Source organism: Argentina silus (assembly GCF_951799395.1).
Source record: "Argentina silus genome assembly, chromosome: 1".
Lineage (NCBI taxonomy): Eukaryota > Metazoa > Chordata > Actinopteri > Argentiniformes > Argentinidae > Argentina > Argentina silus.
Genome location: NC_139655.1, coordinates 18,037,455 through 18,052,891, shown reverse-complemented (window position 1 = coordinate 18,052,891; position 15,437 = coordinate 18,037,455). Strand labels below are relative to the sequence as shown.

The 15,437-nt window shown below is 43.1% G+C and overlaps 1 protein-coding gene across 1 annotated transcript in view; it reads right to left on the bottom strand.

The window, feature by feature from the left end:
• Window positions 1–14,283, bottom strand: part of LOC310801739 (mitogen-activated protein kinase kinase kinase 11) — a 29,415-nt gene extending 15,132 nt beyond the window's left edge. Inside the window, exons 1-3 of the mRNA XM_083665850.1 lie at window positions 12,445–14,283; window positions 1,321–1,501; window positions 1–103 (exon numbers count right to left, since the gene is read on the bottom strand). The exon at window positions 1–103 is cut by the window's left edge and continues 46 nt beyond it. Coding sequence (XP_083521976.1) covers window positions 1–103; window positions 1,321–1,501; window positions 12,445–13,198 — 1,038 coding nt within the window. The 5' untranslated portion in view covers window positions 13,199–14,283. The remainder of the gene's footprint in view (window positions 104–1,320; window positions 1,502–12,444) is intronic.
• Window positions 14,284–15,437: the final 1,154 nt, after the last annotated feature.

Sequence of the window (15,437 nt, the reverse complement as noted above, 5' to 3'; positions counted from 1 at the left end):
AAGGGTGAGTTTGTTGACAGCTACTCCATAGGCCACAGCCAGCCCATCTATCCCCCTGTAGGGAGCCTCCCCTGTCAGTAACTCCCACAGCAAAACTCCATAACTGGGGTGGATAGATGAGAGGACACTCATCAATGGAAGGTCAAAGGTCACATACTGTGTTGCAATATTCAATGTATAATCACAGCGTCAGCAGAAGTGGAAGAGGGGCGGAAACCATGCATACAGTGCTTCTTTAAGGGGTAGGAGTATAACAGAAACAGAAACACACACACACACACACACACACACACACACACACACACACACACACACAATGGGAACTGTTCTGATCCTCAAAGCGTGGCAAAAGACTTGGATCTCCTACACTGCCAATTAGACCCACACAAGCCCTGACTAAAAGCACTGTCGGATGCCTCTAAGTGGGGAGTGTAGCCCGCAGCGTTTTTATATAGTCCCTTAATTACAGCATACATGCAGTGACTCTGCAACAGAAATGTTCTTATTTTACCCCTAGGCCATCATCGAAGATGTGGAGAGCTTTGTGATGAAGCACTAAGGATGGATAAAAGAGAATAGTAAGGTGGAGATTACCCGTCATTTTCATAGTTCCATAGCAGGTCCACCACTCTTTCATTACCATATGCAGAATATTTGTTGCAAAAATAGAGAATCTTTTCTTGAAAACAAGAGAGTATGAGAGAAGTGGGGTTTTATGTTGTGTATTAAATCCACAGGGCCCTATTTTGGCTTGGAGCCACACACACACACACACACACACACGCGCATATACACATAAATTACACACATCCATATATGGACACGCGCACACACACGCACACACAGACGCACACACACACACACACACACACACACACACACACACACACACACACACACACATACACACATACTCCACAGATAAATGGCTGCGGTTGGGCCTGCTGTGTGGCCTCCCTCCCTCTCTACGTGCTCTGGGACAATAGGACAGTGTGCACGACACATGTCTGACACAAAGCACAGAGAAGGCTTTGAAGAGCTGCTATCACATGGCTGTGCCCCTCCTGCAATCCATCACTCTATTTCCTGCTCCTATCACTAGTATCAAAGAAGGTGGAGGACGTGTTTCTGCACATACAAGCACTATCTCCAAATGTTGTCTTTAACAAAGGTGGATAGTCTGGATAGAGTGACCATCTTTGTGTTGCACTAGCTCCTACTCCGACACATGCATACACATGCACACACACACACACACACACACACACACACACTAGTGGGTGGATGTCGAGAAATGGTGCTGCACACACACAGCCTTACCTCCAGATGTCACTGCCCTTGGAGAAAGTGGAGGACTTGATGACCTCAGGTGCCATCCAGGCGTAGGTGCCCGCCGTGCTCATCTTGGTGGTCTTGTGCCACTCCCGTGCCAACCCAAAGTCTGTGATCTTTAAGGTCTTCCCCTCCATGCTCTCATTCTCTATGGGCTGGGCCAGGAGAACTAGCAGGAAGGAAGGAAGGAGGGGAATAGTGGGGATGAGACAATGGTATTTCCTCAACACTGTTATTAAACGAGTAAATGCATTACAATTATTATGCAATTAAATGCAGCATTCCAAAAGGGGATTTAACACTTGCACATCATTTTCATGCAAGATGTCATTTTCATATAAGAAGTCTTAAGCCATGGTAACACATACATATGCACGCGCAGCCAAGCACACACACACACACACACACACACACACACAAACACACACACACACACACACACACACACACACACAGTAAGCCTTTCACATCCTCTTCCCCTTTTCTCTTTTAGATCAGTGAGATCACACATAATATGCAGGACAAACTAACTGCACACACAAGACAACTTTGATCTTTGATTTGAGCGAGTTCAGTACATTGACATCTTCTCTCCCTTACTTTGTAAACAAGACAATAGGTACAAACGTGTGATGGGTGGCCAGCCATGCCCTCCCTCCCCCTCCGCTGCCCAGCTGAGCATCCTCGGGTGATCCTTTAATGTCCAGCAGGGAGTGGAATTATGGGAGGCATTTCAGTTATTATAGGGAAGTAAGCCTGCTGCTATTTCCAGTCACTTTCTGTCTTTTTGAGTTGTGCTGTCTTCTTTTTTCTCAGTCAGTCAGTCAGTCAGTCAGTCAGTCAGTCAGTCAGTCAGTCAGTCTGTCTGTCTGTCTGTCTGTCTGTCTGTCTGTCTGTCTGTCTGTCTGTCTGTCTGTCGCCCCTCCGTTGGAGCAGACATCCTGTTCTTTGCTTGGCAGCCCAGAGGCAGTGTGGTTGACGTCACAAAGGAATGCATCACAAGAGGCGAGTTGTCTGGGGTGGGGGGGGGGGGGGGGGGGGGGTATTGTGAAAAGGCCCAACTCTCACAATGAACAGCAACCTCTGCACCCTCACTGCTGGGCAAGCTCTGGCACATACTATGTAGGCTACATGCAAACACACACACACACACACACACACACACACACACACACACACACACACACACCCACACCCACACCGACACCCACCCACACCCACACCAACATAACTAACTAACTGTGTGGACAGCGGCACACACACGTATGCACATGCACACACAAACAGACACTTGCACATTAATGTTCACACAGAGAGATGCACATGTAAGTAATAGGACAGTGAAGCATTTTTTCTTCTTTTGGCTCTACACTCCAAAAGTTTGGATTTGAATTCAAACAATTACTATTCAAGTAATAGGTTAAAGTAGATTCTCAGCTTTTATTTGATGGTATTTGTGTACATATTGGTTTCACCATTCAGAAATTACACTACTTTTTATGCATAGCCCCCCTATTTCTGGGTACCCAAAAGTAATGGGATAGATTCATCAATGTATTTATTTATTTGCACTTGGGCTGACAAGATGTTTCTGTACACTTCAGAATTCATCCTGCTGCTGCCGTCAGCAGTTACATCATTAATGAAGTCAAGTGAGCCAATTCCAGTGGAAGCCATACATGCCCAAGCCATAACACCTGCTCCACCATTTCACAGATGAGGTGATATGCTGTGGATATTGGGAAGTTCCTCCACACTTTACTCTTGCGATCACTCTTGTACATGTTCATCTTTGAACTTTGCAGGCTCTTTTAGGAACCGTAATCTGGTCATCCTGTTTTTGTGGCTAACTAGTGGTTTGCACCTTGCAGTGTGGCCTCTGTAGTTCCATTGGTGAAGTCTTCTGCTGATGGTAGTCTCTTGACAAATTCACACCTACCTCTTGGAGAGTTTTCCTGATCTGTGGGACAGTTGTTTTGGGGTTTTTTCTTCAGTCATCCACTGTAGAAGTCTTCCTTGGCCTACCAGTCTGTTTGTGATGACTGAGCTCACCAGTGCTTTCTTTCCTTATAACAATGTTCCAAACTGTTGATTTTGGTAAGTTAAAGGTTTTGGCTATGTTTCTGATTGATTTAATCTGATATATCAGCCTCATATTGGCTTCCTGACTTTAATTGACTGTCTCTTGGTCCTCATGTTGACAGACTCCATAGGCAAACGGAAAGCCTAGAATCAATACTAGACATTGAGAGCTCCCTTATGACTGCACAAATTATGTGATGGAACACATCTAACAAACCAGAAATCTGTCAAGCCAATTGTCCCATCACTTTTGAGTACCCTAAAGTAGGGGGACTATGCATAAAAAGTGTTGTAATTTCTGAATGGTGAAACCAATATGTACACCAGTACCAAATAAAAGCTGAGAATCAAAGGAATTGTTTGATTTCAAATTCCAGAACTACACAAGTAGTGCTGAGACTGCGTGTGACAGAGATGCATGTAGCATTGAATAGTTTTTGCCTTGATGGCAAGAATTGAAAGAAAGGTTTTCAAATGATCAGAACCATTGTCATTATTGCAACATGATATCAGAAAAAGATAATAAGATAGAAAGAAAACATTTTGTTGTTTCTATACCCATGTCTTTGCTTTTCTGTATTATGTAATGATAGGGGATACATATTCACCACATAACGCTGCTTTACTTTACTATTTTGTCGCCCAAGCCTCTGTTGAGCCCATTAAAAACAAGCAACAATATTCTCAATTTCTTGTGGAGCTGCTCCTGTGACCTCGCCTCCAGGAAGTGATGTCCATCAGTGCCAGCCCTTCCTCAATATGGTGGAGCAGTTTCTTGGTCATGCACATTAAGCAGAATTCTATTTTGGGTAGCAGGGTTAACAGGGGTCATGTGCTCTGGGCTACAGATAGAGGCAGCCAGAGAGGACAGTGGGATATGGATGACCCAATCAGCCCCCCTCTGGTGAGAAAAGGTTGATTGTTATCGTTTGATAAACCAACAGAGGTGTCTGATGGGTTGTGACCTCTGGTTGCTTGAATGACTTGAATTACACACAGACAGACTCACAGACACACACAGACACACACACACACACACACACACACACACTTAGCAATCTCAGCATACAAGTAATATTCTTCTGCCACTTCCTGTGTTGGGGCAGAGTGCATTCTCGGTTCAAACACTCTTTAGCTTTAACCCTTCCCCTACAACCTATTCTTTACTCACTATCATCAGCTGCTTTAACAGTAAACACTAAGCATGTTTAATAATGGGATCACATCTATACCATGACCATCAATACAATGTTAGTTGATCAATCCATATCCATAAAACGTATAATTATGTCTCTGAGCCCTGCGGTGGTCATGAGGAACTAAAATGAACCTGAATAGGTAGAAATCCTAGACAACTCTGGTCTTGGCGCCGTGATTTTAAAGGGAAAAGAGCTGGTCCTGCACAGGCAGCATTCCCCACAGAGGGCAAACCAAAACAATGGTGAAAGAGACAAGACAGCCGGTCTCCATGGTAACGGGACTCTGTTTGGTATTGTTTGTTGTTCAGAAACAGAGTAGTCAGTTACTGAAATTACTCTTGCAGGAATGGCCTAGATATGTATTTACTGTGGGGCCCGGTCTCATCCACGGGAGTTACCTACAGAAAACACATCTGCTCTGTTGGACATTTTTATACACAGAGTATCCTATTGCCTTATCTTATCTAGGGGCATTCTTTATTTACATTTTTGCCAAGAGTGTGGGTGAGTTAACACTGACAGGTTCTTTACACACCACCAAGAGAGCTGTGGGCTTGTTTCATTTAAGAGACGCTTATGCTGCATGCTGAGAACACTGGTTTGCATTCCTCGAAAGGAAGCAGTTACAGTGGCATTCGGAAAGTATTCAGACCTGTTCACTTTTTCCACATTTTGTTATGTTACAGCCTTATTCTAAAATTGATTAAATTATTTTTTTTCCCGCATCAATCTACACACAATACCCCATAATGACAAAGCCATAACAGGTTTTTAGAAATGTTTGCAAATTTATTAAAAATAAAAAAACTGAAATATCACATTTACAAGTATTAAGACCCTTTACTCAGTACTTTGTTGAAGCACCTTTGGCAGTGTTTACAGCCTCAAGTCTTCTTGGGTATGACGCTAGAAGCTTGGCACACCTGTATTTGGGGAGTTTCTCCCTATTTTCAGGTCTCTCCAGAGATGTTCGATCAGGTTCAAGTCCGGGCTCTGGCTGGGCCACTCAAGGACATTCAGAGACTTGTCCCAAAGCCACTCCTGGATTGTCTTGGCTGTGTGCTTAGGGTCGTTGTCCTGTTGTAAAGTGAACCTTCGCCCCAGTTTGAGGTCCTGAGCGCTCTGGGGCAAAGGTGCTCTGTCAGAGTGACCATTGGGTTCTTGGTCACCTCCCTGACGATGGCTCTTCTCCCCCTATTGCTCAGTTTGGTCGGGCGGCCAGCTCTAGGAAGAGTCTTGGTGGTTCCAAACTTCTTCGATTTAAGAATGATGGAGGCTACTGTGTTCTTGGGGACCTTCAATACTGCAGACATTTTTTTGTACCCTTCCCCAGATCTGTGCCTCGACACAATCCTGTCTCGGAGGTCTATGGACAATTCCTTCAACCTCATGACCTGGTTTTTGCTCTGACATGCACTGTCAACTGTGGGACCTTATTTTGACAGGTATGTGCCGTTCCAAATCATGTCCAATCAATTGAATTTACCACAGGTGGACTCCAATCAAGTCGTAGAAACATCTCAAGGATGATCAATGGAAATAGGAGGCACCTGAACTCAATTTAGAGTGTCATAGCAAAGGGTCTGAATACTTATGTAAATGTGATATTTCAGTTATTTTATTTTTAATAAATTAGCAAACATTTCTAAAAACCTGTTTTTGCTTTGTCATTTGCTTTGCTGTATCACTTGAATTCATTGTTGCAAACACAATTATGGATATGAGATAGATTATTTTCCATTTAGGGATTCTTTTTGGCCACTTGATTATAGACCAATTTTGTAGAGTGACTGAGATGATGTTGTCCCGTCGACTGTGCTTTTTCCTCTCCACCATTCAACTTTGTAGATTTTTGTGAGTTTCCCCAGGTCTTAGTGTCGCATTCCTGAGCAGTTTTGTTCCTCTCCATTTGCTCAGTTTGTAATGACAAACTGATCCACACAGTGATTGATTCCTATGCAAATCAGAGACCTTACAAAAACAATTCCATTCATATAAAAACATTCTAAAATTACATGAACTATTATCCTTGCATTAAGATGGACTCAATTCAACTTATTGAGTGATTTGTTGATTTCAGCGAATTTTAAGAGTGTTATAGGGTCTGAATACTTATGTACATTTCTGTATTTCAATTTTAATAAATTTACTAAAATTCCTAAAAACCTGTTTCGCTTTGTCTTTCTGGGATATTATGTGTGGACTGATGGCAAATTATTTTAATTTAATCCATTTTAAATTGAGACTATAACACAACAAAATGAGGAAAAAGTGAAGGGTCTGAATACTTTCCGAAGGCACTGTACTTTCCTAATGCACTGTATAGGAAATTTAGCAGAACTGTATATATTGATTGTTCATTGTGCATTATGCTCTCATATAAAAAGTGACAATAATAAAGGATAGATCTAGATGGTACAGATTCCTGGATTTCTGAACCCAATGGCAGGATGTTCACATATTCAGTTCACCTGCCTTTTATCAGAGCATGATTAATGTACTTCACACATGCTGCTCAGCATGAGATTGATTGGTAGTTACCAAATTGGTCAGCACCACATACAGTAACTCTTCTCCCTCTTTCTTTGACCCCTTTAACCCCACTCTCGCTCTAACAACTCCCCCCCCAGCCACCACCATCTCCTCCCCTCCCATCCAGTGTGGTTGGGCCAGCCCTGCTCTGTGCCTGTAGGCGGGGGGATGGGGGGGGGGGGGGGAATTCCGACAGGGGTGGGGGCTTTCCCCAGGAAGAACGGGAGCTTTGTCCTGAGGGACGAGGCCATAGGCTGACAGACAGTCTGGCAACCTCTGCTCTGGAGAGAGAGAGAGACAGAGAGAGATCGAGAGGGAGAGAGAGAAAATTGGGGTAACATATTGGAGTTTGAGATTGGGTATTAGGGCATTAAGAAACCCTCAGACTAGGCCTCAGACAGGAACAAAGATATTAGACTGTCTGAGTGCTCTTACAGTCTGGTATTCAATCTAACTGACAATAATTTATAGAGCAGTTTCAGTTACAGTTTGCAGCTATGCATTGTAATAAAGATATAAGATATAACTGCTGGTCTCTTTTGTCACAAGGAGCCATGAGGCTGAAAGCAACATCAAAGTTGCCTGAGGAAGATAGTCAATGATTCCCCTCAACAAATTGGGCCGTGTGATCAGTTACCTATTAACCATTCACTGCTGCACTGCTGCTCTGGTCATCATATGTTGAAATGTAACCGCCATTAGCTCAGTTACCTCGGAAACGCAGACCAGGGGTCACTCCGAGGATGACCCCAGAGGTTAAAAAGTCTGCTCAGCGGCAGCTGTAAGGCAGACAACATCCTTGGACCCTTTCAAGAATGGACCCTACATAGCCTGATACATGTCTTTCAACGTGGGGGTGGCAATAGTCCTGGCCCCTGCACTGATCTATCTACCTGGTTTGACTAATACAGACCTGTTGGGCTGTTTGTAAAATCCTGTATAACTACACTCAAACAGACACCACTGAAATTGTATCATATCAAGCAAAATAAATCAATGCTCTTTTATCAATCAAACAAATAGCTTAATTCCCATTAGACATTATACTAGCCGGTGGAGAGGGCTAGCCATCTTCATGAGAACATTCTTGTGTTCACTGTAGAAAAGAGGCCAAACCAAGCTGTGAGAAAACTAGCTTCAAGGCTGGAAAAGATACATCCCTTTGGTTTTGGAAACCTCTCCACTTCCTGTGCAAGGTGACCTTACAGTGTCTCGTTTTTCCTTTTCTCCTCATCCCCAGAGTTCTGTTGTTCAGACTCCCTCATCCTGCTCTGCTCCACACACACACACCATATTGTGTTTTTGTGTGTCCAACAGTTTCCCACTGGGGCCAGTCTATGTAGGGAAATCCCGTGCCAGCTCCTACCTGCTCTGCCCTCCAATCTGAGCCTGGGATCTCCGGATGCAGCCTTTTGGCATTTCCAAAATAAAAAGAGGGAACACAGAGGGAGGGGATGCCGGCCGCCCCGGGCCATTCTGCTGCCTTATCACAGACTGCCAGAGACACTGCCAATGGAAACACAGCTGAGCCCTGCTCTCCATGACCTCTACAGAGACAGCAGAGGCACCTCATCACAGGTGATGCCTGTCAGCACATCGGCAGAGAAGACACGCCAATTTCAGTACAATGATATATTTCTATCTACACTAGGCAGAGAGTTTGTCTTTGCTACAGTTGCTTCTGAATCTCACTAGTGTTGATGCATTTCAAGGAGAGGTATAGTGTGTTTCACATTTGCAAGAACAGGATCATTGATTTGAATGTATTAGTAATCACTTGACCCACGTGCTTATTGTACACCATAATGCAGATAATAGATTTCAATGACAAACTGACCGATAATGCCAAGCCTCATTGGTATCTCTCATCATCGAAATCTATTTACATAAGATTCCAAGGCTGTAGCACCCTCTTTCTAATGTTCAAACCTGGTTGGCAGTCTGAAGCCAGCTATGCTGTAGTGTAGTTTGTGGGTTATATAGTATCTATCAAAATATGGGTGCAAAATATTCACAAGTTTATCAAGCTTATGGGGATGTTCCACTTTTACAAAAAAATTTCCTGATTTGGCCCTGACCTTGGCTGTAGTTGATTAGCCCAGACAATTTTTGCTGGGACCATATATACTGAAAAAAGTATGCACTCACTGTAAGTCGCTTTGGGTAAAAGCGTCAGCTAAATGGCATATATTACATTTTTGAAAAGTAATTTTACCACGCTGTAATCCACTTTAGCATTTTGTTACCATGACAAAAACATGCAAAAGTGTATTACAGCATAACAAAGTGACTTTTTCAGGAAAAAAAGGCAGACAAAGTCCTCAGAGAGGGATTCTGTCATAATTTGAGTTGAATTGGTTGGAATTGGAACAAGGTATTTTGGACATATTTCCAGAATTAATATGACTAGTCTACACTAGTAAGGGACGTCTAAGGGAGCATCATGTGTCACTGAAAATTGTCTGGGCTAATCAACTACAGCCAAAGTCAGGGGCAAACCAGGAATACATGTTAAAGAAGTGGAAAATACCTTTAAAATGCCCCTATTTCCTTAATTAAATACCTCACGTGCCACCACTGTGGGTTAAATGTCTAAATTGCCCTAATAATTCCCCTCACTGAACTTGGGAATGTTGATGTGTGTGAGAACGCGCTTGTGAGCAGTAGCGCCAGTAAGCGACTCTAAATTCACACAGGGGATGTTTTCAGTGCGCTGCTATGGGGAGCTAGGGGCCCTGAATGAAAACATGCTGGTGGGATGTGTCAGATGCTTGTCCAATCTGGAAAAAGTTATGTTGATACAAGATTTGATTTGATTTTTCTGCGGCTTGTCTTGAAAAAGGCCATTAAGTTGAACTCCACCAATGCCTAGCATGCCTACCATGATTTCCAATTATTGCATATGGAAATGTATTGGTGGTCTTTTTCTGCCAACCATGTTTTATGACTGAGTGTGTCTGATGTCACTGACTGATTGACTGATTAGGGTCCTCCTAGGGGCTAGGTGTGTATCCGCAATCGTGTTTATACTAGGGCTGCAACAAAAACATTCATTCAAAACCATGTTTTTTTTGTAAATTAATCGTTTAGACTAATCAATAAAAAATAATCTACAGATTAATCAATAACAAAATAATCGCTAGTTGCAGCCCTAGTCTATACACACACCTTTCCCTGGACACTTGGAGGGGCGGTTCTATGCTTAACAGTGACTGGTGAGACACTGAAGAAACCATGGCCTTGTTCTCTTTACGAACACAGAGCGTCTTTTGAAATCCATCAGGAGGCAAAAGTACCCCCCCCCCTTCCGAACAACAGGATATTGCTCACTGGCACAACAGAATTTTAAAAGAGACAAGTAGCGGCAGGCCTGGGACAAAGATTTGGAAAAGAATTTAAAAAACAAAAAGGGCAGGAGGAGGTACAGAAGAGATAACATCTTGCAGCACAGAGAGAGAGATTGTGTTTGGTTGCCCCACTCCATATACAAAACCGTATAATAAAAAGTGCTTTTCTTTTAGCAACAGCAGTGTTTTCCAGTCCAGTGACCTTGTTGACAATCACTCTGAGAACAGTGGGGCATGAACAGATCATAGGGGTGTGGGGGGATAGGTGGAGAGGGGAAACACAGGTGGAAAGGAGTCATGGAAAAAGTGAAAAGTTGGGCTTGGGATATGACGATGAGGAAGATGGGGTATGAGGAGAGCAGGTGATTAACTAAGAGTTTGACCTGGCCTTCACTATGGACCCCTGAACTCTTGCACCACAACGCATTCCACATTAGTTTACTCTTCAGCACCTGATCAGCCAGAGGAGGATGAGTCCCCCTGGAGTCTGGTTCCTCTCAAGGTTTCTTCCTCTGAGGGAGTTTTTCCTTGCCACTGTGCCCTATATTTTTCTCCCCTCTTGGGAGTTTTTTCCTTGGCTTACTCCTGGGGGTCTATGATTTGGTGTTAAATCATATTGTTTGTATTGTATTTATTGTTTATATTGTTTAGTATTATTTAGTTGTGAAGCACTTTGTGACATTTGTCTATGAGCGCTATACAAATAAACTTGATTGATTGATTGATTGACCTAATAAGAGTTTGATGTTTTCGAAATCTTGATACTGGGAGTAGAACAACCCTCGCCCATCAAGGTCCATATTCTAAGGGGTGTGTGTGGTGTCAAACAGTCTTGATCTTTCTTTATTTTGCGGGAGGGAGGGATTATCCAGAATGGTAGTGGTCTTTGGTGTTCTGAGAACCAACAGTAATAAGGGACGATAAGGGGGTGTTTAATAATAACAAACCCTGAACCATTACAAATATTGCCTTACCACTGCAGGGATTATCAGACATGTCAGAGGTATGATAATAAAAGTATTGCTTCTGTGAATTGAGCTGGTCTAATGTTTTGACTAGGGAATGGCAGCCTGACAGCTCAGAGTACATGTTCTTATGATTCAAGCAGGATTGTTTCCTTTAATCCTTATCAGCTTTATTACATCTTTTCGATTTGTGACTTTATGACAAGGTCCATCACATTCGTGTCCAGAGCTAGAGGTCAAACACCTACACAGATGATTCCCACCATCCAGAGCATCAAAGTCCAAAGTGTGACAGTCTTGAAATGAAATGCACCCACTAGAATTCTTGACCTTTGCTTGTGAAGCTGGAAGCTGTTTTTTTTTTTATCAACAATTGCTCACTGGACTTTCACAATCTCCTCAACCAGCCTGTGCGCACTCCATAATATTTACAGTCTAGCACTCACATGATGCGAAGCAATGTACCACAGCAGCAAGAGATGCCCCATGAAAAATAACAATCTAATTTCCCATGCTTTCTGTGAGACTGTGAGATCAAACAGAGAACATGACACACATGCAACAAAGAAGGCCAATGTTATGTTTACATTATTCAACTATTTGACTATAGCCTAAGTGAATCAAGTGAATTAATGATTTACTTTTTTGTCATTTGAGGGGAATTATAATTTAATTTGTAAGTCATGTTTGTGTTGGTAATTAACAGGCTATTAGATCAGATATTCTGGTGGAGAGGGGAGAAGAATTATCTTTGTTTGAGTCAAACTGTGTGGTGTAGCCAACAATGAGAGAAGTTGTATGGCGATATAGTACACATTGTCCTGTAACTGGCATCGGGCCTTCAAGTCAAGAATCCCTGCATATATGTCTGTGCTTTTCAACCAAAGGAAACACAATGAATAAATGGGAAATAACGAGTCTAGACAGAGGTTGTCTATTACTAGACTAAGGCTACTAATTATTTTATATGGTTAATTGAGGACTTACTGTTGTTTGACTTGAGGTCCCGGTGGATGACAGGAACTATCAATTCGCTGTGTAGGTAGACCATGCCCCTGGCGATCTGCACTGCCCAATTGACAAGGACGTGCGGCGGGATGCGACGCCCAGCCAGCGCACGGCTGAGTGGGCCACCGGACGCGTATTCCATTATGAGGCACAAGTTTGGTTCCTGTAAGCAAACCCCTTTGAGAGCGATGATGTTCGGGTGAGTGAGCATGGCAAACAATCGTGCCTCCTGACGCACATTCTGGGCCGTTACGCTGATGTCCTCGTCTGGGTCTTGACGGGCTGCCTTCACGGCGACCAACTCACCTTTCCATGTACCGCGATACACCTTGCCAAATCCGCCAACCCCTATTACCTCCTCAAGGCTCAGTTCCCTAAAATCTACTGCCTCAGGTTCAAACTCCACCACGGCTGGGCCAAGCTCCCCGACCACTCCATTGCCCTGCAGTTTCCCATACCCACTTGGCTTGAAAGATACGTAGTTTGAGGGAAAGATGCCCACTTTGTTGTTTACCTTGCCCGCCCACCAACCCTCGTCCCCTGATATCTCCGAGTCCAGAGATAGAACTTCAACCAAGTCACCTTTGCGGAGGGTAAGCTCGTCTTTACCAGATGCTTCATAGTCAAATAAAGCTGTCCACACGGGATTGGTGAAGTTCCCTTTCTGTGATTGCTCTAAACTTTTCCAGTTCGACAATGGGCCTCGGGCAAAAATGTTCTTCAGTGGCTCCATGGAGCCACAAGCAGATGTTTAGATTGGGTTTGGTTCTTTAAGGTCTTGAAAATAAAGTACAGAGGAGTACTTTATTGCGCCTCTCTCCCTTTCCTGTCTTTCTTGTTGGCTCATCGGGGACCAGTGAAATTTGTTCAAAGGCCGGGCCAACGAGTACATAAGAGAAGTCTTTAAAGATAACAAAATAAAAAGTGTCTATCATTCGACAAAACATGGAAAACATCCATTTAAGCAACAGTCAAACAAAAGTAATATAGGCTATATCACCAATTCTGCCGAGTGTGCCAATGCGTAAAAATACAGAATTGTCTCCATAAACCAAGTTTCTATCTAACTGATATGGTGTGTGGTCTCTCAACGTGTGGTTTGATCGCATAGTTCACTTAATTACTCTGTAATTACACCGCAGTAGTCACATTGTAGCCTTACCAATAGAGATTTGAAATACAGGGGATATTCCATTATAAAGCGACACTATCAGCATGTATGGATCAGTCATGAAATGGTCATCAGGTGGTTGTACATTATTCAGAATATTGGCGAAATATAACTCCAACAGAAGTGTCCAAATCCAGTTAATTGTCCATTCTGAGTGTTCTGTATTTATAGCCAGTAAGAGCCGTAGCCACCATAAGCAGGAAGCGCTGAGAAGTGGAGAAGAATAGCAGGAAAAGAGCATTCAGTCCTACGAACCCTGTGCGTTACGGCAAGTTTCAAAGCTGATCAACTCGCCCTAACGGTATCTCACCGAAACTGCTATGTGTTCTGTGAACAAATCCCACATCCGTTTGCGTAATTGTATCCATTTGCTGTCGCGCACGATGCTGATACACACAATGTCTCTATTATAACGCGTTCTTTAATCTTCAAGAAGAATGTTTGTATCCACCGAGTAACAGGAAGAGCTGTACAAACCTGCTTAGACTATTTGTTTTAAAGAGGAACGCACACCAAAGATATATATTGTTGTTCGTGCGCAACCGTATTTTAGTGCCAAGCCTAGACAAACTTGTTGTTATTATCGATATCCAAAAAGCGTAATGATAGCTGTCTAATGTGTTATCATGTTTCTCTTCCTTTGCAGTCTTCCCTCGTCCCGTTCTCGAACCACTCTACGTCTCTGCTTACAGTCAGAGAAGAGGGTGGGGTTTAGTAACTTTTTTTCCCAACAGGAAAATAATCAGATGACAGAAACAACGCAACTCTCGCTCTGGTGGAGAGACATGGGAGGGAGGACACGGTAAGGGCGGCAGTGTGCGGACTAATATCCCGTGTTCCATTTGTTAGGTTTACAGGAATATTTGTGTAACAAAAGCCCACCTAGTGATGCAAAGCCACTGTCAGTGATATTTTCAGTGCTTTAAAATGATGTAATATTAGCTGCCCCTTGCTAATGATGAATTCTAATACTGTTATGAGAATACAGTAATGAGAGTAGGCCTACAAAATAGTACACCTCATCAATACAATGAAGACTAGCCTATCATTCCATTGTTGGTGTTTGGTGGTCATAGAGTAAAACATATTTTCAAGGCCTGTTTTTAAAAGCAATAACAAATACATAACAGAAATAGCTATTTACATTTGCTCCATTGTTTTGTGGCAATTCATTGGCTGCAAATGTTCTTTTACAGTGAGTATCCAATGCATAAATGTCACAATTGGTTATATTGTGTAGCCTATTGTTTTAATGCAAGTTAATGGTCCAACATTTGTGGAATACAACAATTGTGAGGATATGCTGATGATGATCCATTGAGAAAAATGCAAGTGTGCATACAAAACCACAGTGAGCCTATAACAGTGAGAATATATTCATCCCTCTAGAGTAGGAGGTGCCCTGAAGAGGTGCTTCTTATGAATCAACAGTATGGGAGATAAAACCTTCTGTTAGTCCGTTTGATGGCTCCCCTGCCCCATGTCAAGCATTTGTTGGTCCGCTACCTTCTGAAGTCAACCCACGCCCCCACCACCGCCACCCCCTCCGCTGACTCATCGCTTGTGCAGGAAGGATGCAGTTGTTTTTGTGGCCTGGTGGCTGAGACTGGGCTGCTACATATTTACAATATGAAACCAAACTCAGAGCCTGACAAGTGAAGAGGGTGGGCACTGAAGAGGACAAAAATAAGTTGTGTATTCTGAAAGAATATCCTTTGTGCAGTGTCAAATGAAAATGATCTCCACTCAGTAGGTCGACATCTCCCACCCAAACATGTGCAGACATGTATCTTCGATTCCC